This window comes from Galleria mellonella, unplaced genomic scaffold, assembly GCF_026898425.1.
Source record: "Galleria mellonella isolate WM207_F2 unplaced genomic scaffold, CSIRO_AGI_GalMel_v1 utg56, whole genome shotgun sequence".
In the NCBI taxonomy this organism is placed as follows: Eukaryota; Metazoa; Arthropoda; class Insecta; order Lepidoptera; family Pyralidae; genus Galleria; species Galleria mellonella.
The window spans coordinates 5,153,296-5,180,098 of record NW_026442117.1 but is presented as its reverse complement, the minus strand read 5'-3'; the positions used below and the strand labels follow the sequence as shown (position 1 = coordinate 5,180,098).

The following is a 26,803-nucleotide window of genomic DNA, read 5'->3' as shown; positions in this document are numbered from 1 at the left end:
CCCGTGTCTTCCATTATCGTTCAATAAAACTAGTAGATTAGTAGTTCGCATTACTAACAATTCCTTCGCCCGCGGACTATGGTATTCAACATATCTATATTAGGTGAAAATTAAAAAAAAAGTGCATATTGTATTATACAGCAATGGTATAGAGAGGGAGGGAGGGGACTTTGTACATAAGTCGATTGCTTGGGTACCTCTGTCCCGTTCGTGTTTCAACCGTGAAGCAGTTGTGTTTGCATGGCTGAGTTTCGGTTTGAAGGGATATGGCAGTGAATATACAGGGTACAGAGAAATAACACCTGAGTCCTCAGGAATGGCAACGCATGGGGGGTATCATGGGCGAAACGGTATACTCTGTTATGTCCATGGTACTGCTCACGTCTATAGGCGACGGTTACCACTTTCCATCAGGTGGATCGTCAGCTTGTTTGCCATAAAAAGAAGGTATTTGTTGTAATGATAATTAATAAGAAATGTTTACTTTAGACTAGAGCCTTCTATAATTTCTTAATATGGGTTCGCTATGTTATAGAAAGTGCAAAATTTTTTGTCGCAAATTTATCTATAGAGAAAGTACCTATAGGTTTGTATATAAAGCATAACATATAATAATACATATAAAAATATATATAAAAATAGATAAAATAAATATATATAAAAATAGAATAACTATTATATATAATATATATATTGCTTTAAGTTAATTCAAAGTTTACTATAAAACAGTAAACAAGTTTTTCACTCCCCTAAATGAATACCCCTACAATGACATACATGCAATTTATAGTAGTACATAGAATTTTCGAAAATAACTATAACTTATGTTACTTGCTGATAATATAGCTTTCTATAAGTGAAATAATTTTTATTATCATATTTTATCAATATAGTCATTTGAGTAGTATTCGAATGTATCAATTAGAAACAAACAAACAAATCTTTCCTCGTTACAATATTAATACAGATAAAATAACATTGCAGATAATTTCATGCAAACGTAACAATTTACCGCAACATTGTATTGCAAATAATTAATGACCAGATAAAAATTAAGAGACAATTTCTTACCAAACGTATTAATTAACAAAATGATAACTGACATATTTTTTCTGATTATTTCATTTACATTTACATGTATATTTTTATTCGCGACTTCTTATAACCGCGACATATTGCATTAAGTCTGCCCTGTATACATATTTTAATTTGGCGTCATCATCTCAGTTATTTTTTGTCCACTGCTGGGCATAGTATTCCCAATAGACTGCCATAAGGAACGGCCCTGAGCAACCTGCATCCTCCACTGTCTTTTATATGTCCAATTTGATTTAGAATAAAATAGATTTTAATGAGTGCATATCTCGCATAAATATATAAATAATAATCAAGATAAATAGCTAATAAAATACGTCTCCATCCCAAATACAGACACAGGGGGGAGGGATTATCAGTAAAGGTATCTAACAGCCTCATTGCTAACAATATACCTTAATAGGTCGACCTCCACGCGTTTCCCCCCGGAAATCATTGTGATTAATTCTCGTGGAATTCATTACGATGAGCTAACTGACCTGCCTTTTCTTCCTCACCTATTGTCTCTCACTGGTGCCCCGCCAACGTATACCAATAGCGCAGGCGGGGTTACCATTTCATTTACATCCATTAAAAAAAAAATACAGATGCAGGTGGCTCAGGACCGTTCCTTATGGCGGTCTATGGGGAGGCCTACTTTCAACTGTAACGGACAAATAATGGCTGAGATGATAATGATGATGATCCCATATACAACCTTCATACAGATTTAAAAAAAGATTGGTTAACCTATTATAGCGCAAAGAGACAATAAAACATACTCACTTTCACATTTATAATACCCCCCGATTTACAGCGCAAAAAACGAAATCGAAAATTAAAAATTTTCAAGTCAAAACCGTGTAAATCGAAAAGCTTGCAGAAAATGCATAATTTTGCTATTTAATAGTTGTGATTTTTTTCAATATTTTTAGGTGTACACAGAAATAAAAATAAATAATAGTAAGGTTAGGCCGTGGGGCCAATAAGATTTTATATTTGTAACTTCCATACATAGTTTCATCTCCCCCTTTTATCGTCAAAAGGGGGATTTTTATGGCACTTTAAAATGGAGAAAATTCTCAAGGCACCTGCTTTTCTTTATTGTATGAGACACCTTCGCCAGTACTTAATCCATTTTGATAATTATTCATGCAATTAGTAGTATTTACTATTTTTTATTCATTATTATTTATCGGAAATGTCAAAAATATCAAACTAGCATTATTTTTAGTCAGTAAATTTTAAATATTATAGTAAATATTACTTTCCTTAAGTTTTTAGTAAGTGAATTAATTAATATAATGTTATATAAAAATTTGCATAATATAAGTATATGGATAATAAATTCAAAGGAATAATGAACATGTGTTGCCTTCATTTCACATGTAATTTATAAGTGCATGCCTTACATTATACAAACTTATGTAACATAACTTATGTACATTTAAAAACGCTGAAATTAAGAAACATTATCGATTAAGAAAAAAAGAGGTACATAATTGGAATGTATTTTTGTATGTTTCGTGATACCTTCTTCAATTTTGTATAAAACTACTTTAGTAGTCCTGTGATAAAAAAAAATACAAAGAGACGAATTTATTTCCGTGTTGATCACAATAATAATTATAAAATATAATTTTGTCAAGATTGTTTGATATAAATAATTCATTTTGTGAAAAATGAAATCTTAAAAGTTCCTAGGCCGCCTTCGATTTTTCTTACAACTTTTACTATTATTTATGAAATATAATTTATATATAATTATTGTTAAATGTTACATGTTTTGTACCAAAATGGCTAAATAGAGGTCAATGACATTTTGTATTACAGACAGACTAGGACACGTTTTATCTTAATTTACTCGGGCAAATCTGGAAATTACGACTTGTCTCTAATAAAATAAAGGAACAACATCTTGCGAATTAGATTTTTTAACTCATGTTAAAACATAACAGTAGACTTGGGGAAAGGCATCATGCGAAAAGGATTAGAAAGTATGATAATAATGTGACATAGATCGGGTCGTTGACCCAAGATAACTGCAGAGCAATATTAAATACTAGTAGATGGATAGTGGATTTAGATAAAGCGAACGAATCCACAAAAACACTGTAAATCGCTCTACTTGGGAGGATCCAGGGAATATCCAGGGTTGGCAGACTAGGCAGGCCGGGCACGCTAAATTGGTTGCACCACACATAATTTAAAAATCTAAGTTTATGATTTAAGACAAATAATAAAGGGAAAGCCAGCATGAGGTTAGAGGACTAGGATTACGGTGGAGAAAATTGAGGTCACACAAACGTGTTCTTCTATTAGTAATTGCCTATGTTATGATAGGAGACGGATAAAGAATGAATTGTCATTTTACCCTACCAGTACCAAATTTGATCTGAGAGATTAATAATTCAAGGCTGAACTCCACAAAAAAAGAATTCCCGAGCCACAATTGATTTGGTAAAACCAGTTATTTTGATTTAAAAACTAAACTGCTGAACCGATCTTGATAAAATTTCTATAGGACCAACTTGTTAGTATATCCTTTCAAATAAAAAAAAATCCAAATTAGTTTGTAACTAACTGAGCTATGGTTGTATTTTTTTTATGTAACAAACATAAAAAAAATACAACCGAAATGGGAACCTAATTTTTGAAATCGACTGAAAATATGTTTTATGCGAATAACAATAAGACTCATTTCATTATACAATCACTTAATCGTCATTTTTTTCTAAATAAAAGATAAATACATAAATTTTGAGAAAAAAAATACTGTTCAACAAAAAAAAAACAACCAGTTCATACGTAACAAGACAAACGCGGAAGTAAACGTTATCAATTTAAAAAAGGAATTATCAAAATCTGTTAAGAATAGACAAAGACATTGTGTAGTTAAATACACACAAAAAAAAAAAAACACTGTATTTTCATACGAATTGAGAAACACCTCCTAGAAGCACGAGACTCTTTCGTACCTGCAGCCTTCTTTCGTACATTCAGCACAAGACCTTGATCGCGTTTGCAAGACATTAAAACTATACGTATTGTGGAACAGCGAACACATTTCGTGGAAACCTACGAGCGAAGCACCTGTCCATGATATTATTATGTATGATAATTTGATAGTGTTATCTGTGGTAGCTGATAGTGCGATAGTCGCTCGGAGGCGGCAACTAGTCTAGCCGTGGAACTGAACTCATATAGTTGTAAACTATGTTTATCTATTGATAGAGAACAAGCAACAAATAGAGTGTGCTTCGCGAAAATTTGCTTATGTTTCGATCTGAAGGGTCAAGATCATGGCAATGAAATTATAGGGTACTCAGAGATAAAACCATAGTCCCCAATAATAGCAACGTATGAGTAGTACAATGGGCATTACAATGTATTCTATTATGTCCATGGTGTATGTCATGTCTAAAATTAATATTTACCACTTTCTATCAGGTGGACTGGTCAGCTTGTTTGTCAATCTAAGTATTACAATTACAATTTCCCAGAGGGAGACTTTGTAAAAAAGTTATTTGCCCTAAGAAAATAACTTCTCACCTCTCTCCCATTCGTGCTTCTACTGTAAAGCAGTTGTGTTTGATTGGGATTTGGGTTTACCCCTCCATACATTGCCATGAGCGAAACAATACTCTGTTATATCCATGGTACCGCTCATGTCTATAAGCGACCGTTATCACTTTCCATCAGGTGGACCGTCAACTTGTTTGCTATTCCAAGTTGCATAAAAAAAAAAAACAAAAAAAAAAACAGTAAAAGACAGCAACTTCGACCGTAATAAAATTAATAATTATCATTATTCATATTTTAAAACTAAAACACACAAATGAACGTTTATAGACATATCTAATCTGACTAATATAATAACATTCTAACTAAACGACGTCTCTACATGGGAGATATTTAAAAAAATAATATGAGGGGTATAAATAAGACCAATAGGAGCCAAAACAATAATTATTACAGATTTTGCCTGTCTATACGTTTGTTCTTGTATCACGTAAAACTACTGCACCAAAAACGATGCACAATTTTACATTCGTATTTGCAAAAGTCTAACTTAAAAACTGGTGAATGTTTTATCTTGATATAACATCTAAATGTGGTTTATTTCTACAATACTTCTGAAATCTACGCGTACGAAGTAGCGGGCAAAAAGCTAGTTGAAAATATTTTAAATTCAGAACGAGGAATCGTGTCTACAAGTAGATTTTGCTTCGCAACAAGCAGTTTTTTGCTCCATAAAAAGAAACGGTGGCTACAATCGTCACCAAATTAATATGAGACAAACACTGAAGTAATACTACTTACGATTGTATAAAAAAAATTAGCAAAATCTATTCAGAATTGGCAAAACTATCACATAACAATCTAAAATTATTTTTGGCTCTTATTACTCCTGTTAAGACATTTAATAAATTTTTCTCTTAAATATTTCCCACGCATAGACATCGACTAGTTACAATATATATACCTATACTAATATTATAAACAGAAAAGATTCGATTTTACGTAAGTTTGTTTGTAATGGATAAATTTAAAGACTACACAATTAATATTAAAGATTCCACTACCTAAATAAAGCCACATTACCAGCGAGTAACATAGGCTTATATTTTAATTTCGAAAACTCTATCTACCTGTGCAATGTCGGGTCAGATCACTAGTTATGTACACAGATACAGTTTGTACAGATTTATACCGTTGTCAGCTAAAATGTCGCAATTCAATAACTACATAGGTATGGGGGAGAAAGGTGTGTTCTAACGTAATTCTTAGTTACCACTCTCTTCATTACCTTTCTCTGTATTTAATGGCTTTGGATACAGAAAAAAAATAAAAGACCCGCCAAGAGCGAGCCGAACTCGCATGCTGAGTTCTGTACTTTGGTTGAAAGATTAAAATTATTATAAAAGATAATAGATAGATAGATACAAATAATAAAAGAATAGATTTTCTTTTATAATAATAATAAATTTATTTGCTTTCAATAGGGTAGGTATCAGTGGTCTTATATTACATAAAGTTTCGTGCCTATTTAGCCATTACAGAATAGCATGCAAATGTCACATTTTGATAGGAATTGATTAATTTAATTTATGCATCGACAACTATTATTTGTATGTAGTTATAAAAGTAAACTTTCTTTAAGACAACTATATAAATTCTAGAACATGTGGAAGTATTCCATAAATAATGTAGGTCACGTACTAATTATTATGGATATATGTGTCTCATATCCACGTCTTTATATGTATTAAGATCGTGTAGAAACTTAAAAAAATTGTTTCTGACTTTTTTTTATTACAGAAATATGTTATAAGGCCCAAAGCAGGCAACCTATGTGATGACAAGTTAAGAATACTACGCGACTCCGTCTAATCTCATTCGTAGGATATCGTAAGAGACGACTAAATAAACAAGGTACAATACAAAAGAAAAAGCACTTTAACCAAGTCCACGGTTTAATATAAAACCACAGATTTTAAAACAACTAATTTTTATCAAATTTCTAAAATATTATGCAAACACCTTTAGCAGTTCTGGAAAAGGGATTCCATGTCGATTAATTATCAAAAGTCAATCAAGGAGAGACAGGCTGAGAAACAAAGCGATCCTATGGGTTTTCTTATAAAATTTTAGAAGTATGGGACCCTAATAAAGATTGTTATCTAACTAATACCAGCTATACCACTGTTTAGCGAGCATCGCGTGAGTCGAGCCCATAATCGGACATACGAATTTGATTATGAACAAACGTACTAAATTGCCGACTGGATCACTCACTAATAGTTGCATGCGCCCACACATCCTCTGGTTTCTAGACGATTTACAAATACTGCCTCCGATTTGTTAGCGTTTTAATTGTATACTCAGATGCACGTATCACTGGCTAGTAGTCGAAGAGTTCTTCGATTCTAGAGTTTTATTAAAATAAGTTACGTGTGATTTTATTATTATTATTATTATTCTATCACCCGTAACTATCCATTGCTGAACATAGGGTTCTCCCATAAGAGGCGTTTCGGCAGCAGTTGCCACGCTTGACAGATCGCAATTAGGCTTTGGTTGTGTTTTAAGATGTTTTAAGAGGATGTTCCTCTTGGCGGATTAGCAACCGCAGTTAGGACATTAGAGATATTTTAAGAAGGAAACTGCTGTCCATCCCTCGAACATTAAGTTCCTTTAGTCTTCTCTTATGACATCCACGGAAAAGGAAGAGGTGGCGCATTCTAAGCCGGGACCATAAGGCATAGCTTATAGGCTTGAAAATCCTAATGATGAGAGCCTCATGATCATCAATTAAATTTCGACTCAAAATCCCTACAAAGATGTTAAAAAAAATTTACATTGAAAAAAAAAAACAATTACAAATTTCGATCTTCCCACACTTTTTGTATTACAGTATCAGAAATCTGAATTAAACAAATTTCTGGTAACAACCCAATAATAAGGATGAACCCCTATCACTGATTGTCCTTTGACCTTTCACATCTTGTTTTTAATTAAAAAAATTATGTAAAATTAAAAGAATAATCCTCCGTATGAATAGGTGAGACAAAATTCACCTATTCCTGACGGTAAGCAGCTTGCTTGCATGCTTTGTTCCAGTTTGAATCGTGAGATATGGTGCAGAAACTGTAGAATACCGTGACAAAAGATCTTTACATCACAAGGGTCGCTGACACGTACGATTGCTGCCTCTGATGCTAAGCATTCATGAGCTGCAGTGACCGCTTACCATCTGACAGACTGGACGCTTGTTTGACAGTAAAGGACTGATGGATGTATCCTCCTCTTCCACGCAACCACTGATCGGTTTGTATGAAATTTGGTACACGGAAGCAAATAAGATATTTTATGTGCTGATTCACGCAGGCGAATCCGTGAGATACAGTTAGTAAACTATAGTAAGAACAGTAAGGCCGTTTCATCCGTAGGCTAAGTAGCTATGTTTTCGTGACTGTTGAAGAGTGGGATATGGTAGTGAAATTAGAGGGTATGGAATGGTGACAATAAAACATAAGGAATGGAAACGCATGGGTACCACTGGCGTCACAATATATACTATGATATCAACGGTTACCACTTTCCATCAGGTGGACTGTCAGCTCGTCATTACGAGATGGAAATAAACAATAAGTGATCCTGCATAGCACCAGAGGGAGACTGTACGAAAGTCGATTGCCTGGGCACCTTTGTCCCATCCGTGTTTCAACCGTGAAGCAGTTGTATTTGCATGGTTGTGTTTCGGTTTGAAGGTTAAGATATAGCAGTGAATTTAAAGGGTACAGACGAGTAATACCTGAGTCGACGCATGAGGGGGATCATGGGCGAAACAGTATACTGTGTTACGCCCATGGTACTGCTCATATCTATAGGCGACGGTTACCAGTTTCCATCAGGTGGGCCACTAGTCTGAAACTCTAAGTTACATAAAAAAAATAGGCCAACCTTTAAAAGTAGAATCGAAACATTCGCTTTTCGATTGTCACTGACCGTATTGTCGCTGTTTTCACTCAGGATGGCGTAGTCATATATCGTGCATAAAAAAAATATACAGCCGCTAAAAAAACGATTAGTTATTTGTACAGGAAAACGTTGAATATATATGATTCTATAACTACTAAGAATCCGTGGAATCATCTTCCCGTTTCAATGAATAGGTATCATTATACTGCCGACGTATAAAAGTTTACGTATTTCAAACATATATATATATATATATATATATATATATATATATATATATATATATATATATATATATATATATATATATATATATATATATATATATAAACTGTATACATAACATAAATGGAATCCGAAACGAGGATATACGCGGAAAAAGTGCAAGTTTTAGTTTGTATAGCATGAATATCGAAATCGTTACCATCCCTTCATTTCCACCAAAGAAATATGAGCAGAAACAACGAAAATTTTGAGCCTTCCAATAAAAAAATAAATAAATAAAAAATAAAAAAAAATCCAAATCGGTGTCTAACTAACGACTGAACTGACTTTTTATATTTTTTACCTCACTACTCATAAACTAACATCATCATCATCTTCACCTTATCTCAATTATTACTTGGAGTCTGCGTAATATATTCTTCTCTTCCATTCCTCTCTATTCGCAGACATTTCCGCATTCACTCCCATTCTGGTCATATCATGTTTCACACATAAGGTAACACAAATATATATATAAAGAAAATACAATCAAAATTAGAACCTCCATTTTGAAGGCGATCGATAAGAGACTCCAACACCATAACGTTAGTGGCGTTATAAACTTGTTTCTGTTATAGCAACACAAATTAATATTATAATTGGGGTATAAAAATTCAGATAGTAATTTCGTAATCGTTTCGTACGGCTCTGACGTAATTAAAAGATACGGGTATGGTTATTCACGATTGGTCCGGCCAGACGGTTATGCTCTTTCGTCTGTCAAATGTGTGTCAATTAAGTCAGTAATGAGATACCTCGTGTATATCTTTATTTGTAACTAACTTTAAACCGCGACTTTTTTTGCGCGAACGGGATATTTTCACTGACCGGGACAAAAAGTAGCCTGTATCCCTTCTCCATCCCATATAGTATTGGATCGATTAAGTCGTTAAGACAACAAACAAACTCATATTCACATTTATAACATTAGTGAAATTTTGAAAATTAAAATTTCATTGCAAAAGTACGTATGAAATAATAATTATTAAAAATCGTGGCAAAATTATTAATAACTAATAAAGTCACGGATTTTTTTTAAACTAATAAAAACACGGATAGATGGAGTTTCTCAAACAGATTCGATTTAAAAAAAATACTCATATTTATAACGTAAAATAGTGTACCTATAAAATAGATTTACGCAATACAATACAATGGTACCAATTGCGACAAAATTAATACGGAACCAACACGGAAATAGGCCCTGATAATTACAAAAAGAATTATAAAAATCGGTTGAAAATGAGTTAAAAATATATGATATTATACACAAAGAAATACATGCAAAACAAACAACAACAAATGAGCAACTTCTAAAGATAAGAAGTTGTTAAAAAAAAATACGAGCTCACTGCTTTATGTCAAAACATGTGCATAGAAATTTCTGCCACCTTCAAGCTTTTTGCTTTTTCAGTCTAAATCCTACATATATTGATTTGTCTGTTTTAAATCTATCTTTGTTTTAGGATTCTGCAAAAAGGGTATAATTAAGGTTTCTTCAGGGTCGGCAACGCGCTACGTGACCCACCTGGCGTTTTGCAGGCGTCCACAGACTACACTGACCGTTTACCATACGAGTTGTATACTGGTTTGCCATCGTCGTAGTATAAAAAAAGTACATAGTAACATGAGCATATTACCACAAGACGGTTAGAGAAATACGTACTAATTATCGAACTCAAAAATTCAGATAACGTAGTGTCAGAGGTGACCAATTCCATGAGAAATCAGCTTAAATTCTTGCCTGCGTGAAATAGCGCACGTATGGATAGGCATGACTAGATTCACGTTAGCACTTAGCGCACACACACTAATATACCTAACGCTTATACTATAAGTAACACAAACAGATAAGGAAGAATACAGCACGTGTAATATGTAATAAAAACGCATATACATACTATACCGGAAGTGACCTATAAAAGTAACTGGTTTTATAATTGTGTACAATGAAGTCCCGGGTAACCTTCGGAAAGCTCGTCGCGTATTTTGTGGGGAGTGGGCATAAATGAGGTTTAGATATAACTTGTGAATAAATATTAGATATAATAAAATATATTATACATATTTTGTATAATACGATATACATTTTACTTCTTAACAAAATACAACTTCAATCACGAGAAAACATCGATGGACGATAACTTTTTTCGTAGACAGATTGGATTCAAAATATCAAAATATTTAAATTTAGAACTTGGAATCGCGTGTTTACAAATTAATTTAGTTTTTTGTAACGCAAAGAAAAACGCGGGGTTCAATAGATGCTTCGTCACTTATTTTCATACTATTGGAGTTGCTGTTTTTTTTTTTTTGCGAAGCACAGCCTCAAAAAAAAGGAACATAATAATAATTTTAAGACTAAAGCTAATAAATACAAGGAAAAATTAAAAGTATGTATTATCTTTCAACATTACTAGACTTGTTCAACATTCAATAACGTCATTGTTTAAAAAAAAAACAATGACAATGTGCCATATAATTGACCCGAGAAAACCCTGACCTATTTCCTAGCACTTTTTCGGAATACAATTTCTAGTAATCTTCCCACCGAAAACAATATTTGGTTTAAAATTTTTATTGTATTTACAAAGAATTCTAAACAGTATGTATTTAAAAAAAAATATGTTAACGATGTCAATCCCAGATGAGGAGTCATTAGTCAGTCGATTCTTGCCATTGTGGCGAACGGAAAAATTTACTCGTCCACGTTTTGCTGAGCATATTTTAATCCCACGTGGCATGAAGCGAGTTTACGCCTTCGGATTACTTTGTTAACAGTGGATTTCGTCACTTAAAAATTACACTAAAATTTAAACCGACACACAGAACACTTAGTAGTCGGTCAGATTCGAACTCATAACCACTGGTGTTTTTATAAGTCAGAATAGTAAACAACTATTAAATATTCCAATAAAAATAATTACATATTAAAAGACCTGAAATATTTCATTGAAACCAATAATTATAGCCAACATCAGTAAATATATATAAAAAAAAAATGGCTGAACGCCCTTAAAACTTTAGGCGATCATTAGTCATTGTCATCAGTAATTCATTTGAATCGTATAGAGACGGACGTCGAGGACAGGATTGCAACGAGGAACCACAATTGTGAGGCGAGAAGGGTTCTGGATATAAAGGATAACAATAGTGGTCAGTTACCAAAGAGGTAGTCTGATGACATTCATCAACAAGCTGACACGAAGTAAATGAAAGGTGGAAGGAGATGGGCAAGATGTGAGAAAGTCTATAATCCAAAGAGACACATACTAACAGCTGTTACACATAGATAACACATTATACACAATTACTAAAATATAAAAAAAATGTTTACTCACCCTCTCGTGAAACTTGCTCTTGTCGTACGACCTCTCTGAGCACAGGTTGTATATTTTGTAGTGATCTTTGTGCATATGTTCCAGGAACCTGTACACTTCATCTATGGGGTTTCTATAGACGGCCTCCAGCTTCTCGGCAGGAAAGCCCATCGCTATGAGCCTATCTGTTATATCTGTTTGTGTCGTTAAGGATCTTAAAGATTTTAAAGTTTGACGAACTTGAGACAAGATCGTTAGGGCGCATGTCCTAATGCTAAATTGATCAATCTGCTTCGTACGAAGATAAATCAAAGCCGCCGATAGGCATTGGCGATAATGTAATTCGTAAAATTAAAACATTTTTAAAAATATAAACGCCCAATTTTACATGTAGTTAAGTTTCACATTAAAGAGCAGCACTATTAAAATGTTTTAATTTTGTTCAGGTGTATATTACATGCCTCTGGAGGAAGTAATAAAAACGTACGCATACTAAAATTCTTTACCATTCTATTATTGTAACATTATCACGGTCATTATCACTAAAAAGGAATTACCTGTACCAATGGACGGTAAGAAAAATCACATAATTACACCGCAAGTTGCAACAAAGATCGCATTGTACCTACAATCTCGGAACACGTGTGTGAAACACGAGTTATTGGCAGATAATATAAGTCTTATCACATAATATAGATAATAGATCTTATAATAGATTTGTGCGGCTTGCTTAAGTAGATTGTTCTACCTGTTTTCTTGTGACAACAGCATAAGTCGTTTCAATCTGAAGGTCAGATAGTGGAAAATCGCATAATACCTTAGTTCATGTCCATGATCTTGTGTTCATGTCTATAGAAGACGATTACTTACCAAATTCTTCAACATGTGTATGGTGGAAATACCCATCAAAGAACACTCTTTGTTGGAACACAACTATCCAATGCAGGTCACTTTACCAATTCTAAGAATATAAAATGTTGATTCTTACGCTCTAGGTGAAACAGTTACCATCCAAGCAAACTTTACTCCCACTTCGTATAAAAACCGGTTCGTAATACCTTGTTGTTGTCAAGGGCACTCAATTACCTAATAATAAATAATATCGATAAGTACAACCATAACAAGAAGCGTTCAACATAGCAACACAAAAAGTGCAATGAATTAAATCAGACCAATCCGTTGTGGCCAACAAAAAACGCTGTTATGAAATAAGTAAGTATATTTTGGTCTATATTTTGGTCCTGATTGTACGTAAATAACCATATTAATAGGCATGCTCAAATTAATGTAAGCCACTTGTACGATTAAATTCTTGACAGAACAAGGTTAATATGTTCAGTTGTGGATATAACGTGCAATTATTTTAACTTGTGCAATATTAATGCCTCGCCATACTGCCTCTACATTTTGGACCAGTTGATGAGCGATAAAGTCTGCGAAATGTGTACCGGAATTTTCGTGCGTATAGCGATTAAAACCTGATCAAACTAAACTTTAAGACAATTTTATACTTTAATAATATCTTGATAATATATTAGTGGCTGATTTTGGTGCTTGGTCTACAATGAATGTATTGTAATCCAAGCTCCAAAATCAGGCACTAGACTGTTTGGGAATAAGGATAAAAACATGAGGACGATACCTAAGTTTTAGCTGAAATTTGGAGGCGTGTTTAGAATATAAATTAACTTTTCCAACAGCACCGCTCCCAGCCACGTGTATTCGTACATATTTGGCGAAATTCGGGTAAGTAGCGTAGTAACGTCTCAAGATTTAATATTACATGATGTTACGTTCCAACATAATGCAAAAGTAGTAGACGACAGAATAACTAATTAAATAAAACGTGACCAGTTTTCACACTTCCTCAAATGGAATATAAATTCGAATATAAATTTATTACTATTATTATGTCAGCCTTTAACTGTCCACTGCTGAACATAGGTCTTCCTCATAAGATGAGTTTTGCCAGTAGTTGCTAAACTTGACAGGCGGGTTGACAACCGCAGGTAGACTTAGGTGATGTTTTAAGAGAGACGCTGTTGCTCATCTCTCGATCCTAGATATCCTAATATAGATAGAGTCCTAATATATAATATACTACTATATATAAGTACCAGCCCTCAGTATTGCAACATCAATAGGTTGTTATGTTAATTATAATGATATTAAGTGCGAAAACCGATCTAGATATGAAAATTTTGTACATCATAATATTTTTAAAGCTGACTATTTTGAGTTTGTTTTTTTAATATATAACAATATCCCTAAGTTATTAGTATACACTAGCAGAGCACCGGTGAGGTATGATAGATAAGAACGAAGGCAGGTCGGTTGGTCTTTCCTGGTGAATTCTTCACTAAGAATTACCCATGATTTTCCCTAGAGACTACTTCTACTTCTTATGGGTCATCAACTTGCACGTGACATCCCTGGTCTACAGGCGTAGGCTATGGTAATCTAGTTTAACACCAGAACGGCCGTACGCTTGTTTACCACCATAGCAATATAAAAAGAAATATGGTCCTTAGGATGTACCATGTGATGACGGACCTTACAGGGTTTTTTTTACAACACAGGGGGCACACGAGCATGCGGCTCACCTGATGGTAAGTGACATTATTAGTAAACTGTTCAAAACTCAGAATTCCACCCTCCGAAGACTCTGATTTGAGAACTTGATACTGAACGGATAATTACAAATTCGCAGTGGAATCTGCCCTGTGCCGATGCACTAATTTCCAATCGTATCAAGTTCGACCGCAGCGATAGATCGTTCAGTTCGCGATTGGCGTTATGCGTTATCATTAGTAAGTAGGTATAGCGCGTACGTCACACATAGCACGTGGAAACAGATTGAGCCGGGCGGGGCGGCACGGCGGCGCGGTGCGGGTCGACAACCGTGAACTGTTGCAGATAGAGACACACTGGGTGCTCGGTTCTGAGCCGCGCTACCAAATTTTATACAGGCTGAATGCTAAGAGCATAAAAATTAAAACCTAATTTAACTATTACATTGTTTTGTCACTTTCATGCCAAGCTAAGCTTTTGTCAGCACAAAAGATAGAAACAAGACAGTTTAATAGCTAAAATAGGTTTATAAGACTTTTGACGTTTCTATGAATAAGGGGGAGGGGGGGGGAGACTTTAGCCGTGCGTTAAACTAAGGATCTATCTATTTATATAGAATTATTTATTTATATATTAGCAAAAACAAATTAACTTCACATACTAAACAGCTGAATGATCCGCGTAAGCAGTTAGGCTCAAAATATTTTTAATTTTTCAGACTATGTACCTATTACGGCCAACACAGATGTGAGATATTTTGTTCGCATGCATTTCCTTTAATGTTTACCTTATATGTCTATGGTTTAAAGTCTAGAGAGACAGACTATCGGCATCCTATTGTTTGCCACCTCAGCGGTATAAAAAAGCAAATCAGTATTTTTTGTCTGATCATAATAAACTAAACTAAAACTGAACGCACAACGCACACATATTATAAGTACACATCTTACACCATGGGAAGTATTCACCGTCTGCGCAAACCTTTAATATTATTTAGTAATTAAACGAGTTTCTCCAAGAAACGGATTTTTTATCTGGTCATAATAAAACAGCTAAAACTGAACGCACACATATTGCACTAGTACACGTCTTGAACTAAGGGAAATGTCCACCGTCTGCGCAAACCTTTAACGTAATTAAACGAAATCCTCCAAGAAACGGTTTGGAATTATATATATATATATATATTTTTTTTTTAACATTCACAGCACACTATGTCTATCTAGTATCTAATATCCGGAAACTGCTCAACTATCTCATTGGTGAAAATTTATTAATTTCATGACTACTAATGTAAGAGTTATAATAATATTTTCCATTACACTCAGTACATTTTTTAAATTTAATTTTAGAAGATATTTATGGGTGTACTATATACTTAATTTCTTTTTTACCTTTTTTATTTGTTTTACCTTAAGCCTTCGGTCATATTGCTCGACGACAGTCCGACAATCTGGACAAACTAATGGTTGTAGGCAAGATAGAGGGAAAAAGACCACGCGGACGATCGCCTAATCGATGGTCGGACCAGGTAACCGCTGTTACGGGACTGTCGATTGCAGCTGCCCTGCGAGAAGCTGAAGACCGTGTAAAATGGAATAACATCATAAGAGAGGCAACAGACACCTTTCAAGGACACGACCTTCAGTAATGAAGAGGACGAAGAGAGAGAGACCTTAAGCAGATTTACTGACTTACTAATGTAATAAAATTATAATTAGACAATGTCTGTACATATATGGAAGATATTTAATAAAAAAGAATATAGTTTCTTTAAATATATAATATGAAGGAATTATTATTAAGACCCCTCATATTACTTTTTTTTTTCAGAAACCATTAATTTTTCAATAGAAGCCAAAACAATGGTTATTAGGAATTTTATCTATATGTATGTGTGTTTGTTCCGGCATCACACAAAAACAATTGCACCAAATAGAATGCTGTTTTACATTGTTGTGTTCCCAATGGCCTAACTTAAAACGTTGTGTATGTTTTATCTGGATACTTCATATATAGTTCATTTAATTATTTAATTCTGAAATCCAGTCTTGCGTATTAGTGAGCAAAAAGCTAGTTAACTATATACTAAAGTAATTCGGGGGTGGGGGGGGGGGGGGTAGGGTTGCTAGCAATATAGTGATGATTACACCTGGAATTCAATACCTGAGTCCTCAGGAATGGCAATGCATGGGGGGTATCATGGGCGAAACAGTATACTCTGTTACGTCCATGGTACTGCTCATGTCTATAGGCGACGGTTACCACTTTCCATCAGGTGTGCCGTCAGCTTGTTTACCATTCTAAGTTGTATAAAAAAAAAACTCTGAAAACCATCGTATTGAATTCATCAAGTGTATTTATCACGATGGGTAAACTTGCCTGCCTTTTCATTTTTAACTTCATTTTTCATCATACATCCCTCACTGGTGCCTCGCCAACGTATACCGTTAGCGCAGACGGGGTTACCATTCCAATATCAATTAAAAAAAAACCACCAAATTACATATCACGATTATGACGTCACATTGTAATTATAGATTCTGTAGAATCTACGTTCGTTCTTTATATACTTACACCGTACATAAAAAAAGAGACAGATGAAGAAAACTGTAACATTTAACTTCTGTAGATATCTCAAAACCCTACGACACCCTGATCTATATATACATATAACATTGCCAATTGTATTTTGCCTACCTATAGAACGGGAGGAATTAATACGTGACAATTTCGACGCTCTATACAATTAATTCGAGCCAGCGATTACTAATGGGTACCGTGAAAGTCAGCACGGGTCCGCTAATCAGTGACATTTGTCAATACATCCAAATGAGAACCGCTTACCACACGAGCTTGATTGAAATAAGCATTCCTATGAGGCATCTCGCTTCCAAATCAAACAAATCTACGTATACTATAGACTATTATGTATTCCGTGACACGAGATTACTCAATATCAAGCGCAAATTGCAGTATCTTTTATTTATTTCGATTTATGTAATACTCGTGTGTTAAAGGAAAATAAAAAAATACTATTTTAATATATAATTTAAATTGTTTTTTTTTTTCTCTATTCACATTCATGTCATAACTGGTAACCCAATATTTTATGGTATAAATACAGATATAGATAATTTACTCATAATTTTCAAAATTACAAGTCTAGTTTAAATGAATTATGTCATTCTCATTGCAAATTTGTCATATTTTATTCTAATTTTGAGAACATAGCGTTTTCTATATAATAATAATAATAATGTTTAAAAGTAATATTATTTAAAACAATAACAATCACGTCACTGCAAATTGTTATTACATTAATAAAAATCAGCATTAGATATTCTTTATATTTTAAGAATTCTTTGACACTATAGAAGCCTTTCTCGATAAGTCATGCAATTTCTTTTTAAATGAATTTCTGCACTGTTTGCAGCAATTAAAATACTTGTTGTGTGTCTATATTCTTCCAGAATTAAAAATACTACATACATGTACATATCTGTCATGCTTGTCTCCCATTAGGGTAGGCGGAAACAACGGAACGTCAAATGCTTCGATTCAAACAAGCCTCTTTCGCTTTCTCCACATTCATCAATCTTTTCATACACGTTCACCGGTTACGGGTACTTTTAATTTGGCCCTTCTTTAGCACGTCGCCTATTTGTTCGACGTATGTCTGTAATGTAACTTTTTAATATACTTAAATACCATTTTTTTTCTATGCAACCTAAAATGGCAAACAAGCTGAGGACCCACCTGATGGGAAATGGTAACCGTCGCCTATATACATGAGCAGTATCATGGACATAATATACTCTTTCGCCCATGATACCCCCATGAAAACTCCTCTGAAATCGTTATGTATACAAGCGGTAGAACTTACAAAGGGAGGCAAATTCTCACCTTAGACTTCAGGGCTCGCCCTCAAGTCTAAGGCCTGTGAGGTTGGAATCTTCACAAGCTCTTCTCGGTATTCGCTGGATATTTGTTGAAATAATTATAAAAACACTGTATGAATTAAATTAGTAACAATTTTCTATACTATACTAAACTAATATAGAAATGTTAATAGAACATATATATTTTTTTAAACTATCTCCTACCCAGACATGGTTAAGTTACAATTTTATTGAATTAATAAATTTATACTTGGAATAGCAAACAACCTGACTGCATTTGTGTCAACGTGTTTGCAACTGTAGTTTGGCGCCTCAGTTCCGGTATCCAAGCGATCGCTGAAGATGCAAGTACTTGTACGCGCAGCAAGATAAGCGGCTCTACATGATGACGTCAGCAACGTCAGTATTATACCTACACGTGGACTACATGGACAGCTGAACTGTTGATAAAGTCCCCGGATGTCACCTCTTGATTATCTCATATACCTAATCATAATCTTACAGCAATTATAATTATAAATGGGATTTTTATGCAACATGATAGTTGATGCATCCTCAGGTGGGATGGAGAGTATCTACTACTCCATATATGCTAGCGGTCCTACTGATAACAATATACCCTCCTGACAGGTCGACCTCCACCTGGTCCTCCCTGGAAATCATCGTGGTTAATGTTTGGTGAACTGACCTGGTTCCATACAATTGCAATAAATTTTCTATGGAAGGAAACTATGGTGGCTTTTTTAGGTCAACTGATCCGAATTCACCCTTTTCTGTCATCCGTCAATAGCCCGTCAGCGTATACTGACACCACACGCAGGATTATTATTCCATTGAGAGATAATAAAATAGTAATAAAAAAAAATCCTAAGCGATCATATCAGGAAACTCCAAAAAGCAACGTAACATTTGAAGCAATTCTAATTGGCATTAAAGGAAAATTGATTTAAAAAAAATAGTAGATATGTAGAGCAATATTTCCGCTAAATTATTATATATATATATATATATAGATATATATATACCAATTAATATTTGTAAACAATTAGGTACAACATATGAAATTATTAATTCGTGTAAAGCTATTGCCATTTCCTCCATATGGTCGGTGACGCCACAATCCCATGCGGTCATTATCCCCGTCCATTATTAAAGTACAACATGGCACTCAAAATTAGTCACAATGAGGAATTAAAGGAAATTACACTAAATAATGTATTAATATTACCTATTACAATATTTTACTACAATTTTGTGAATCATAAAAAAATTTAAATCTGTGATTTTTCTTTATAACACAGGTAAGTGACTATGACGATTGTAAATACCGCCTACCAATGAGACTGCACCTGCAACACCAGGGGCATTGCAGGTGCGTTGCTTGCTGGTCTTTTAAAAAGGAATATGCTATTTTCTTGAAGGGCATGATGTCGTATCTGCTCGGAAATACTGTTTTGCTGGAAGTTGATTCCAAAGAAACTGCCTTGAAAAACGCAAGATGAAGGATCGTCACTTATCCAGATAATTGGGATGGAACTTTAGTTTGTGGCGAATTGTACAGTAGTGAAAATCAACAGCAGGTTAATCAAACATCAGTCCGAACAAATTCTCAGAACACCCCCATGATAAATTCATTAAAAGATGCACAGAGATGCAACACCTTTACGCAGCTTCAATGGGTCCAGTCAAACAGTAAGGCGCTGATTAACAATAATTAAAATTAAAAACAAAAAACCACTAAAATGTTGTCTGTCATACTAACACACTATATTCTGATGTTAACTTAGCATGGGAGGATCAATATTTTTCGTCAATTTAGATTTTTTGATTCACGAAATGTCCATCCTAATTTATAACTTCTAACGCACGGGCATTTTCTAAGCCGTGTAGTCCCAGCATAGAATAGGCCACCCTTTTCTATCCCTCATGTTCAGCAGTGGATAGTAAACAGATGATATTACGATGATGATGATAAGATTAATAGATGTCAAAACAAGTAGTTTTGTCTGTTTTATCTACTGTTAGTTTCAGCACCACGCAATAACTACTAGACAAAATGGATACGATTTTCACAGCTGAGTTCCCGAAGACCTAACTTAAAATCCAGTACATACTTAATCTTGATCCACAAACTAGATGTTATCTATTTTCGTTGGCTTTCCTACTTCTGAAATCCACGCGTACAAAGTACCGCGCAAAAAAGCTAGTCAATATAAATATAAGCCACATTTATAAACAGTACCATAAATATGTATACTTAGTAATATTACAAAGTAAACATTCTTAGAAATGTCGATGTACATAACGCAACTCAACCGTTGCCACAGATGAAAGCCTAATTTTAACTGACAGTAAAAAATAACAAAACCACAAATGGTGTATAGTATATTTGCGCAAAACGAACGTCAAAACGGAGGAAGCCGCAAAATTGCACGCCTCAAGTCATTCCATAGTATATGTATATGTATATATATAATACACGTGACACAGTAAGAATACAATGTTTCACATTCCTTTTCATCCCCAGGATGCCGTAAGAGGTAACTACGGGAACAAAGTACCAACAGTGCATATGAAGGAAAATCCTTACTAATAATATTAAAGTGAGTCAGTTTGTTTGCTTCCTCATGGCATTGTAACGGCTTAACCGATCGCTGTGAAATTTGGTGTATACGTATTACATGGTACTTTTTTTCTAATCAAGCGGACAACGTTGCAAGTAAAAGCTAGTTGAAAATAAAACACTATTACCTAGCTGGCTGGCAAGTGTCGTAATAGTTATGAAGAGATGGGGATTGTTAGTAGTGGGCTCCATAGCTAGCAATATAATGTGTCAGGTCGACCTCCACATGATTCCGTCTGGAAACCGCCGTAGTTATTTCCTGTTGAATTCGTCACGATGGGCCAAATGACCCGCTTTCATTCTCACCTATCATCACTGACTGGTACCCCGCCAGCATATACTGATAAACCAGGCTGGGTTACCAATAGTGATCCCACTATTGGAGTAATATTTATTAAATTATAACATCTACAATAATAAAAATGAACCGACAAATGTATTGCTAAGCGTAATACTCGTTATTTTTTTTTTCGAATATTTATTAAATTTAGCAACAATCATTCTATTTTACAACTTAATACCAATGGAAGGATCGAGTGATGATCCGACCATAAAACATAACACCGGTTTTTAAATTAAAATAATACCTAGTCGATTATAAAATTTACATGAATTCGCGTATATAACAAGCAAATACACCAATTTTATCCGATTTATTGGGTTCCGTCGCTTTTTTCCCACCCTGCTTAGTTTCCGCGAACAAAACTCAATAAACCTGAACCTTTTGACCTTTACGATTTTTTTAGACATGAAAATGAAATAATAACCCCACTTGCTCTATTGGCATACGCTGTCGGGGCACCAATGAATAATAATATTAAGGAAGAAGTTGGGTTAGTTGACTCATCGTAACGAATTCACCAAGAATTAATCACTATGGTTTCCAAAGGAAACCACGTGGTTAATTCACGAATCGAACCATTAGTTCCCGATGCCAATTCTACTCTCTCCTACGAATTTATGTTCTGATACTAACTGTATTTATCCGAATAAAAAAATACATTTTTTTCTTATATCGGGCCTCATAACTATCCACTGCTGAACACAGTCTCCCCCATAATAGTGGCTTTTGCCTGTAGATGCCACACTTAGCAGGCGGATTGGCAACCGCAATTGGACTTTAATGAAGTTTTAAGAGGGACGCTGCTGCCCATCCTTCGACAAAAAGCTCCTTTATTCTCCTCTTACAACACCTACGGGAATGGAAGGGATGACCTATTCTATGCCCGGACCTGCACATCTTAAAAAAGTACATAAAGTACCCTATATGCTAAGTTACGATAAAACCTACCCTTGTTACATATTTCATTCAAATCCATTCCGGTTTTTGCGAAAAAGTGAAACATACATATCCATCCATCGTTACAAACTTTCGCATTCTATTCTATAATATTAATGGGATTATCACACATAGAAAATAGTTAATATATGGCCAATAAGCATTATTTATCTTAACATTGTCAGATGTCTCTGATTACCCCGTCTTAGTATACAGTCGTGAGTATATTTATTTTTCTTCTTCCTATAACATGTTTTGAGATCTCGTAAACGAATAACGATTCGGCGATGATTCGATATACGCTGGTTTACGCGGAGGAAAAATCGATTTTATTAGATAGATGTCATTTCAGGGAAAATTGACGTTGATTTAACGAGGTATTCGGTTTTTCTCAACTTTATTAGATTTTGTAATTTAAATATGATTATTTCCCTGGATTTTCCGCGAACTTACTATATTTGTTTTGCGTTCATCACAAAACAAATATTTACCGCATTATTGGTAAAAACTAAAACAGAGTATTTGTCACTTTCAGTCTTGTCCAAGTAAATCTTCGACAAACCGTCAACTTTTATAAAAAAAAGGCGCACTTTTCAGATAAATTAATATAACAGTTGATGACTTTTATAACACGAACCGACATTTTATTTAATTACACTTATCAATGTTTAAAAAAAAAATTGAATTTTAATATTTCCAAACTTCCGTATAAGTATAAAAAACAATCTGAATTTGGCGGAGTGGGGGGAACGAATGTTAGTAATGCGGACTAGCAGTTGCATTGCTAGCAATATACTCTGTCAGGTCAACGTCCCCTCCCCCTCCCCTGGAAACCATCATGCTGAATTCCAGGTGTATTCATCACGATGGGCTAACTGATCCGCCTTTTTATTCTCACCTATTATCCCTTACTTGTACTCCGCTAGTGTATACCATTCCAATACTATCTATTTATAAAAAAAAAGACCCATTCGTATTGATTCGACAACGGTACCAAGGTCAGTAAACATGAAAATAGCACGCCGAGAACCGAAGGTGGCAACAGGATCCCCTTCGCTCGGCAACCAACTCAACTCCGGTACAGCATGGCACCGTTCCCCACAATCTGATACCACCACGCTATCTATTACAGACTTAATGCACACAGAACGCCACAAAAACAATTTCACACGCGGCCTGTCTAACTATCTATGTTAATATCTTCACTCTATAATCTAATAAAGTATATACAGAATGGCAACATAAAAGAGAGAAAACATAATAATGAGATAGACAAGTATGACACTAATTTACATAATATAAGCTCGAAGCTGATTTAGCGGAAGTATGAACAAGTTCTAATTACTTTTACGTTTTGAAATTAAATTAATTTTAAACGAACCTTAATATTTATTTATATAACTCTTTTTTTTTATACAACTTAGAATGGCAAACAAGCTGACGGCCCACCTGATGGAAAGTGGTAACCGTCGCCTATAGACATGAGCAGACCATGGACATAACAGAGAATACTGTTTCGCCTATGATACTCCTTATGCGTTGCCATTCCTGAGGACTCAGGTGTTATTCCTCTGTACCCAGTGAATTCACGCCATATCCCACCCTTCAAACCGAAACACAGCCATACGAACACAACTGCTTCACGGTTGAAACACGAATGGGACAGAGGTACCCAAGCAATCGACTTTTGTACAAAGTAAAATATACAATGACAAGTGAATAATTCAAGTGAAATACAGTAACATAAATACAAATTGAAATATACACATAAAGGTACAAAAGGCGGTCTTATCGCTAGGGCAATCTCTTACAGACAACCTTTGGTTAAAGGAGAACATATAGAAGTGGGCAGGTGGCGATGGGAGTATGTCTGTTTGTATTGATGATCTGGGTATTTTCTATGCTCCTATAATATCTATAACCCCCAATAGAGGGAGGCCTATGCCCAGCAGTGGACAATTAACGGCTGATATGATGATGATGATGATGATATAATATCTATAAGTAAACTTTCTTCTTTCTGCTTCATTTGCGACTAAAAGGCGTTATGTATGTCCAATGGCACTCCTTTATTTATTGTGAAACACCCATTGTAATAGAATAACTAATATGTAAATAAGGATCATAATTTATTCAAAAAGGTAGCATCTATAATATTTAAACCTCCGGCGTTTAACCTTGAAGGGAATTGTGTACTGAAACTTAAATAACATTTAAAATTAAGTTCGGTTGGCAACAGTTCGACAGTTTAATACAAATGTTGGGTAAGTTAACAGAGCAGGGAAGAGAATGTAGTAAAAATGTATGAACGTACTTTGAACTTTGGGTTTGCTGGAAGAAAACTCTATCAGAGTTAAGCTCGCCTTTGTACTTTTGTTTACCTCTGTCATATTTTTATAACTGATGTATACAATAAAGTATTAAAATAAAATAAATAAATAAACGTAGACGGTAGCAAGTGTAGAGGAAGACTCGTAAATTTATAAGATGTGCTGTGTGAAAGATGACATTGTGAGAAAGGGAGTGAATAACTAGATGATTGCAAATATAGATCATCATTTCATTATTATCATCATATCGGCTTTTGATTGTCCACTGCCGAACATAAGCCTTTCCCCAGAGGTGGAGTTTTGCCAGTAGTTGTCGCGCTTGGTAGGCAAGTTGGCAACCGCAGTTAGATTTTGGAGACGTTTTAGAGGAACGCTGCTGCCCATCCCTCGCCCTCCCTTAGTCACCTTTTACGACACTCATGGGAGATATTTAAGAAAAGGTAATATGAGGGATGAATGACCAATAAATACCAAATCAATATTTTTTAGAAAATTTGTTTATATGTAAATATATTCCGGCATCACGCAAAAACTACTGCACTAAAGTGGATGCGGTTTCTATAATTTTATTCCTAAAGTTCTAAATCAAACCTGGTATACACCAGGTTTGAGAATTCAGGATTTATTTTGATACGCCACTTTGAGAAAATCTATTTCATTAGCTTTCTACTTCCGAAAATCATACGTACAAAGCAGGGGGCAATAAGCTAATATAAAATAGTTTTATTATGACGACATTGGATTACAATAGAACAAAAAAAAGCAGACTGATAAATAGACAATAAAGCACAGGATATACGTCACATAATATTAATAATGATAACAGAATCGTATGTACAATGAATTAAAACTATAAGGTCTGTATTTACATACATGACAATCAGAATACGTGTTAATTGAACACCTAGGACATTATTTACATATTATAATTAAATTGTTTCACAAAATAAAAAATAAACATCGACTTCAATTGTGGCAAAACCATTCATTTTGATTTCAAAACTAAACTACTAAACGAATTTTGATAAAATTTCTACGGGACAGATATATAAATACATCAATTCACTACAAAAAAAATTACAAATAGGTTTGCAACTACGAAGTTATGAGGTAACAAGCAAAAAAAAATATAACTGAGTTGAGAATATACCCAACTAGGTCGATCTCCTTGCGGTACCCCTTGGAAACTACCATGGTGAATTCTTGATGAATTCATCATGACGGGCTAACTGATCTGTTTTCATTTTTATCGATCACCCTTCACTGGTGCTCCACCAGCGCATACCGGTAGCGCAGGTGGAGCTGTCATTCATCAAAAACAAAATTCATTTCTATCCATCAAAAAAAAAAATAGATGGAGGCCTATGTTCAGTAATGGACAATAAAGGGGTGATATCATGATGATGATGGATGGGAACTGGCAGGCCACATCGCTAGCAATATAGTCAGATCGAACTTCACACGATCCTCCATAGAAACCATCGTGGTTAAATCATAGTATGCCAACTGATCTAACTAATCTACCAACGTGGTCTACCTCTCGCTGTCACCGTTGGAAATCATCATGATTAATTCCTAATTAATGCATAACATTGCACTGACTGAACTAGCCGCATCCTCACCTATTATCTCTGTGGTATCCCCCTCCCCCGCGATAGCGCCAGCGGCGTGACTATTCCGTTTTCATCAAAAAAAAGTTACCATTCCACTTTGATTGAATTTCACGATATTAAACCATCCGAAGAAAAACAGCTCAGAGTAATCTGTGAACAGGATTTAACGCCTAATTTAAGGGCTACATAAACTTGAGTTTTATTTTAACGTTAAGCTGTGTAATGGAACGCTGCCAATTCCTTTTTCAGAAGCAAACCCGAGAATCTGTTAGACGCAGAGATCATTGTACAGAGTACGCTTTTTACGTCACTACAGAAAATTATCCGGCCGAATGTGATATC

At 34.6% G+C, this 26,803-nt stretch overlaps 1 protein-coding gene across 2 annotated transcripts in view; it reads right to left on the bottom strand.

Moving 5' to 3' along the window:
* LOC113515992 (phosphatidylinositol 3,4,5-trisphosphate 3-phosphatase and dual-specificity protein phosphatase PTEN) overlaps positions 1-26,803 on the bottom strand; it is a 102,732-nt gene that overhangs the window by 53,011 nt on the left and 22,918 nt on the right. For both annotated transcript variants that reach the window (XM_052899185.1, XM_052899186.1), the window contains exon 2: positions 12,165-12,337. In XM_052899185.1, the coding sequence (XP_052755145.1) occupies positions 12,165-12,337 (173 nt within the window). The remainder of the gene's footprint in view (positions 1-12,164; positions 12,338-26,803) is intronic.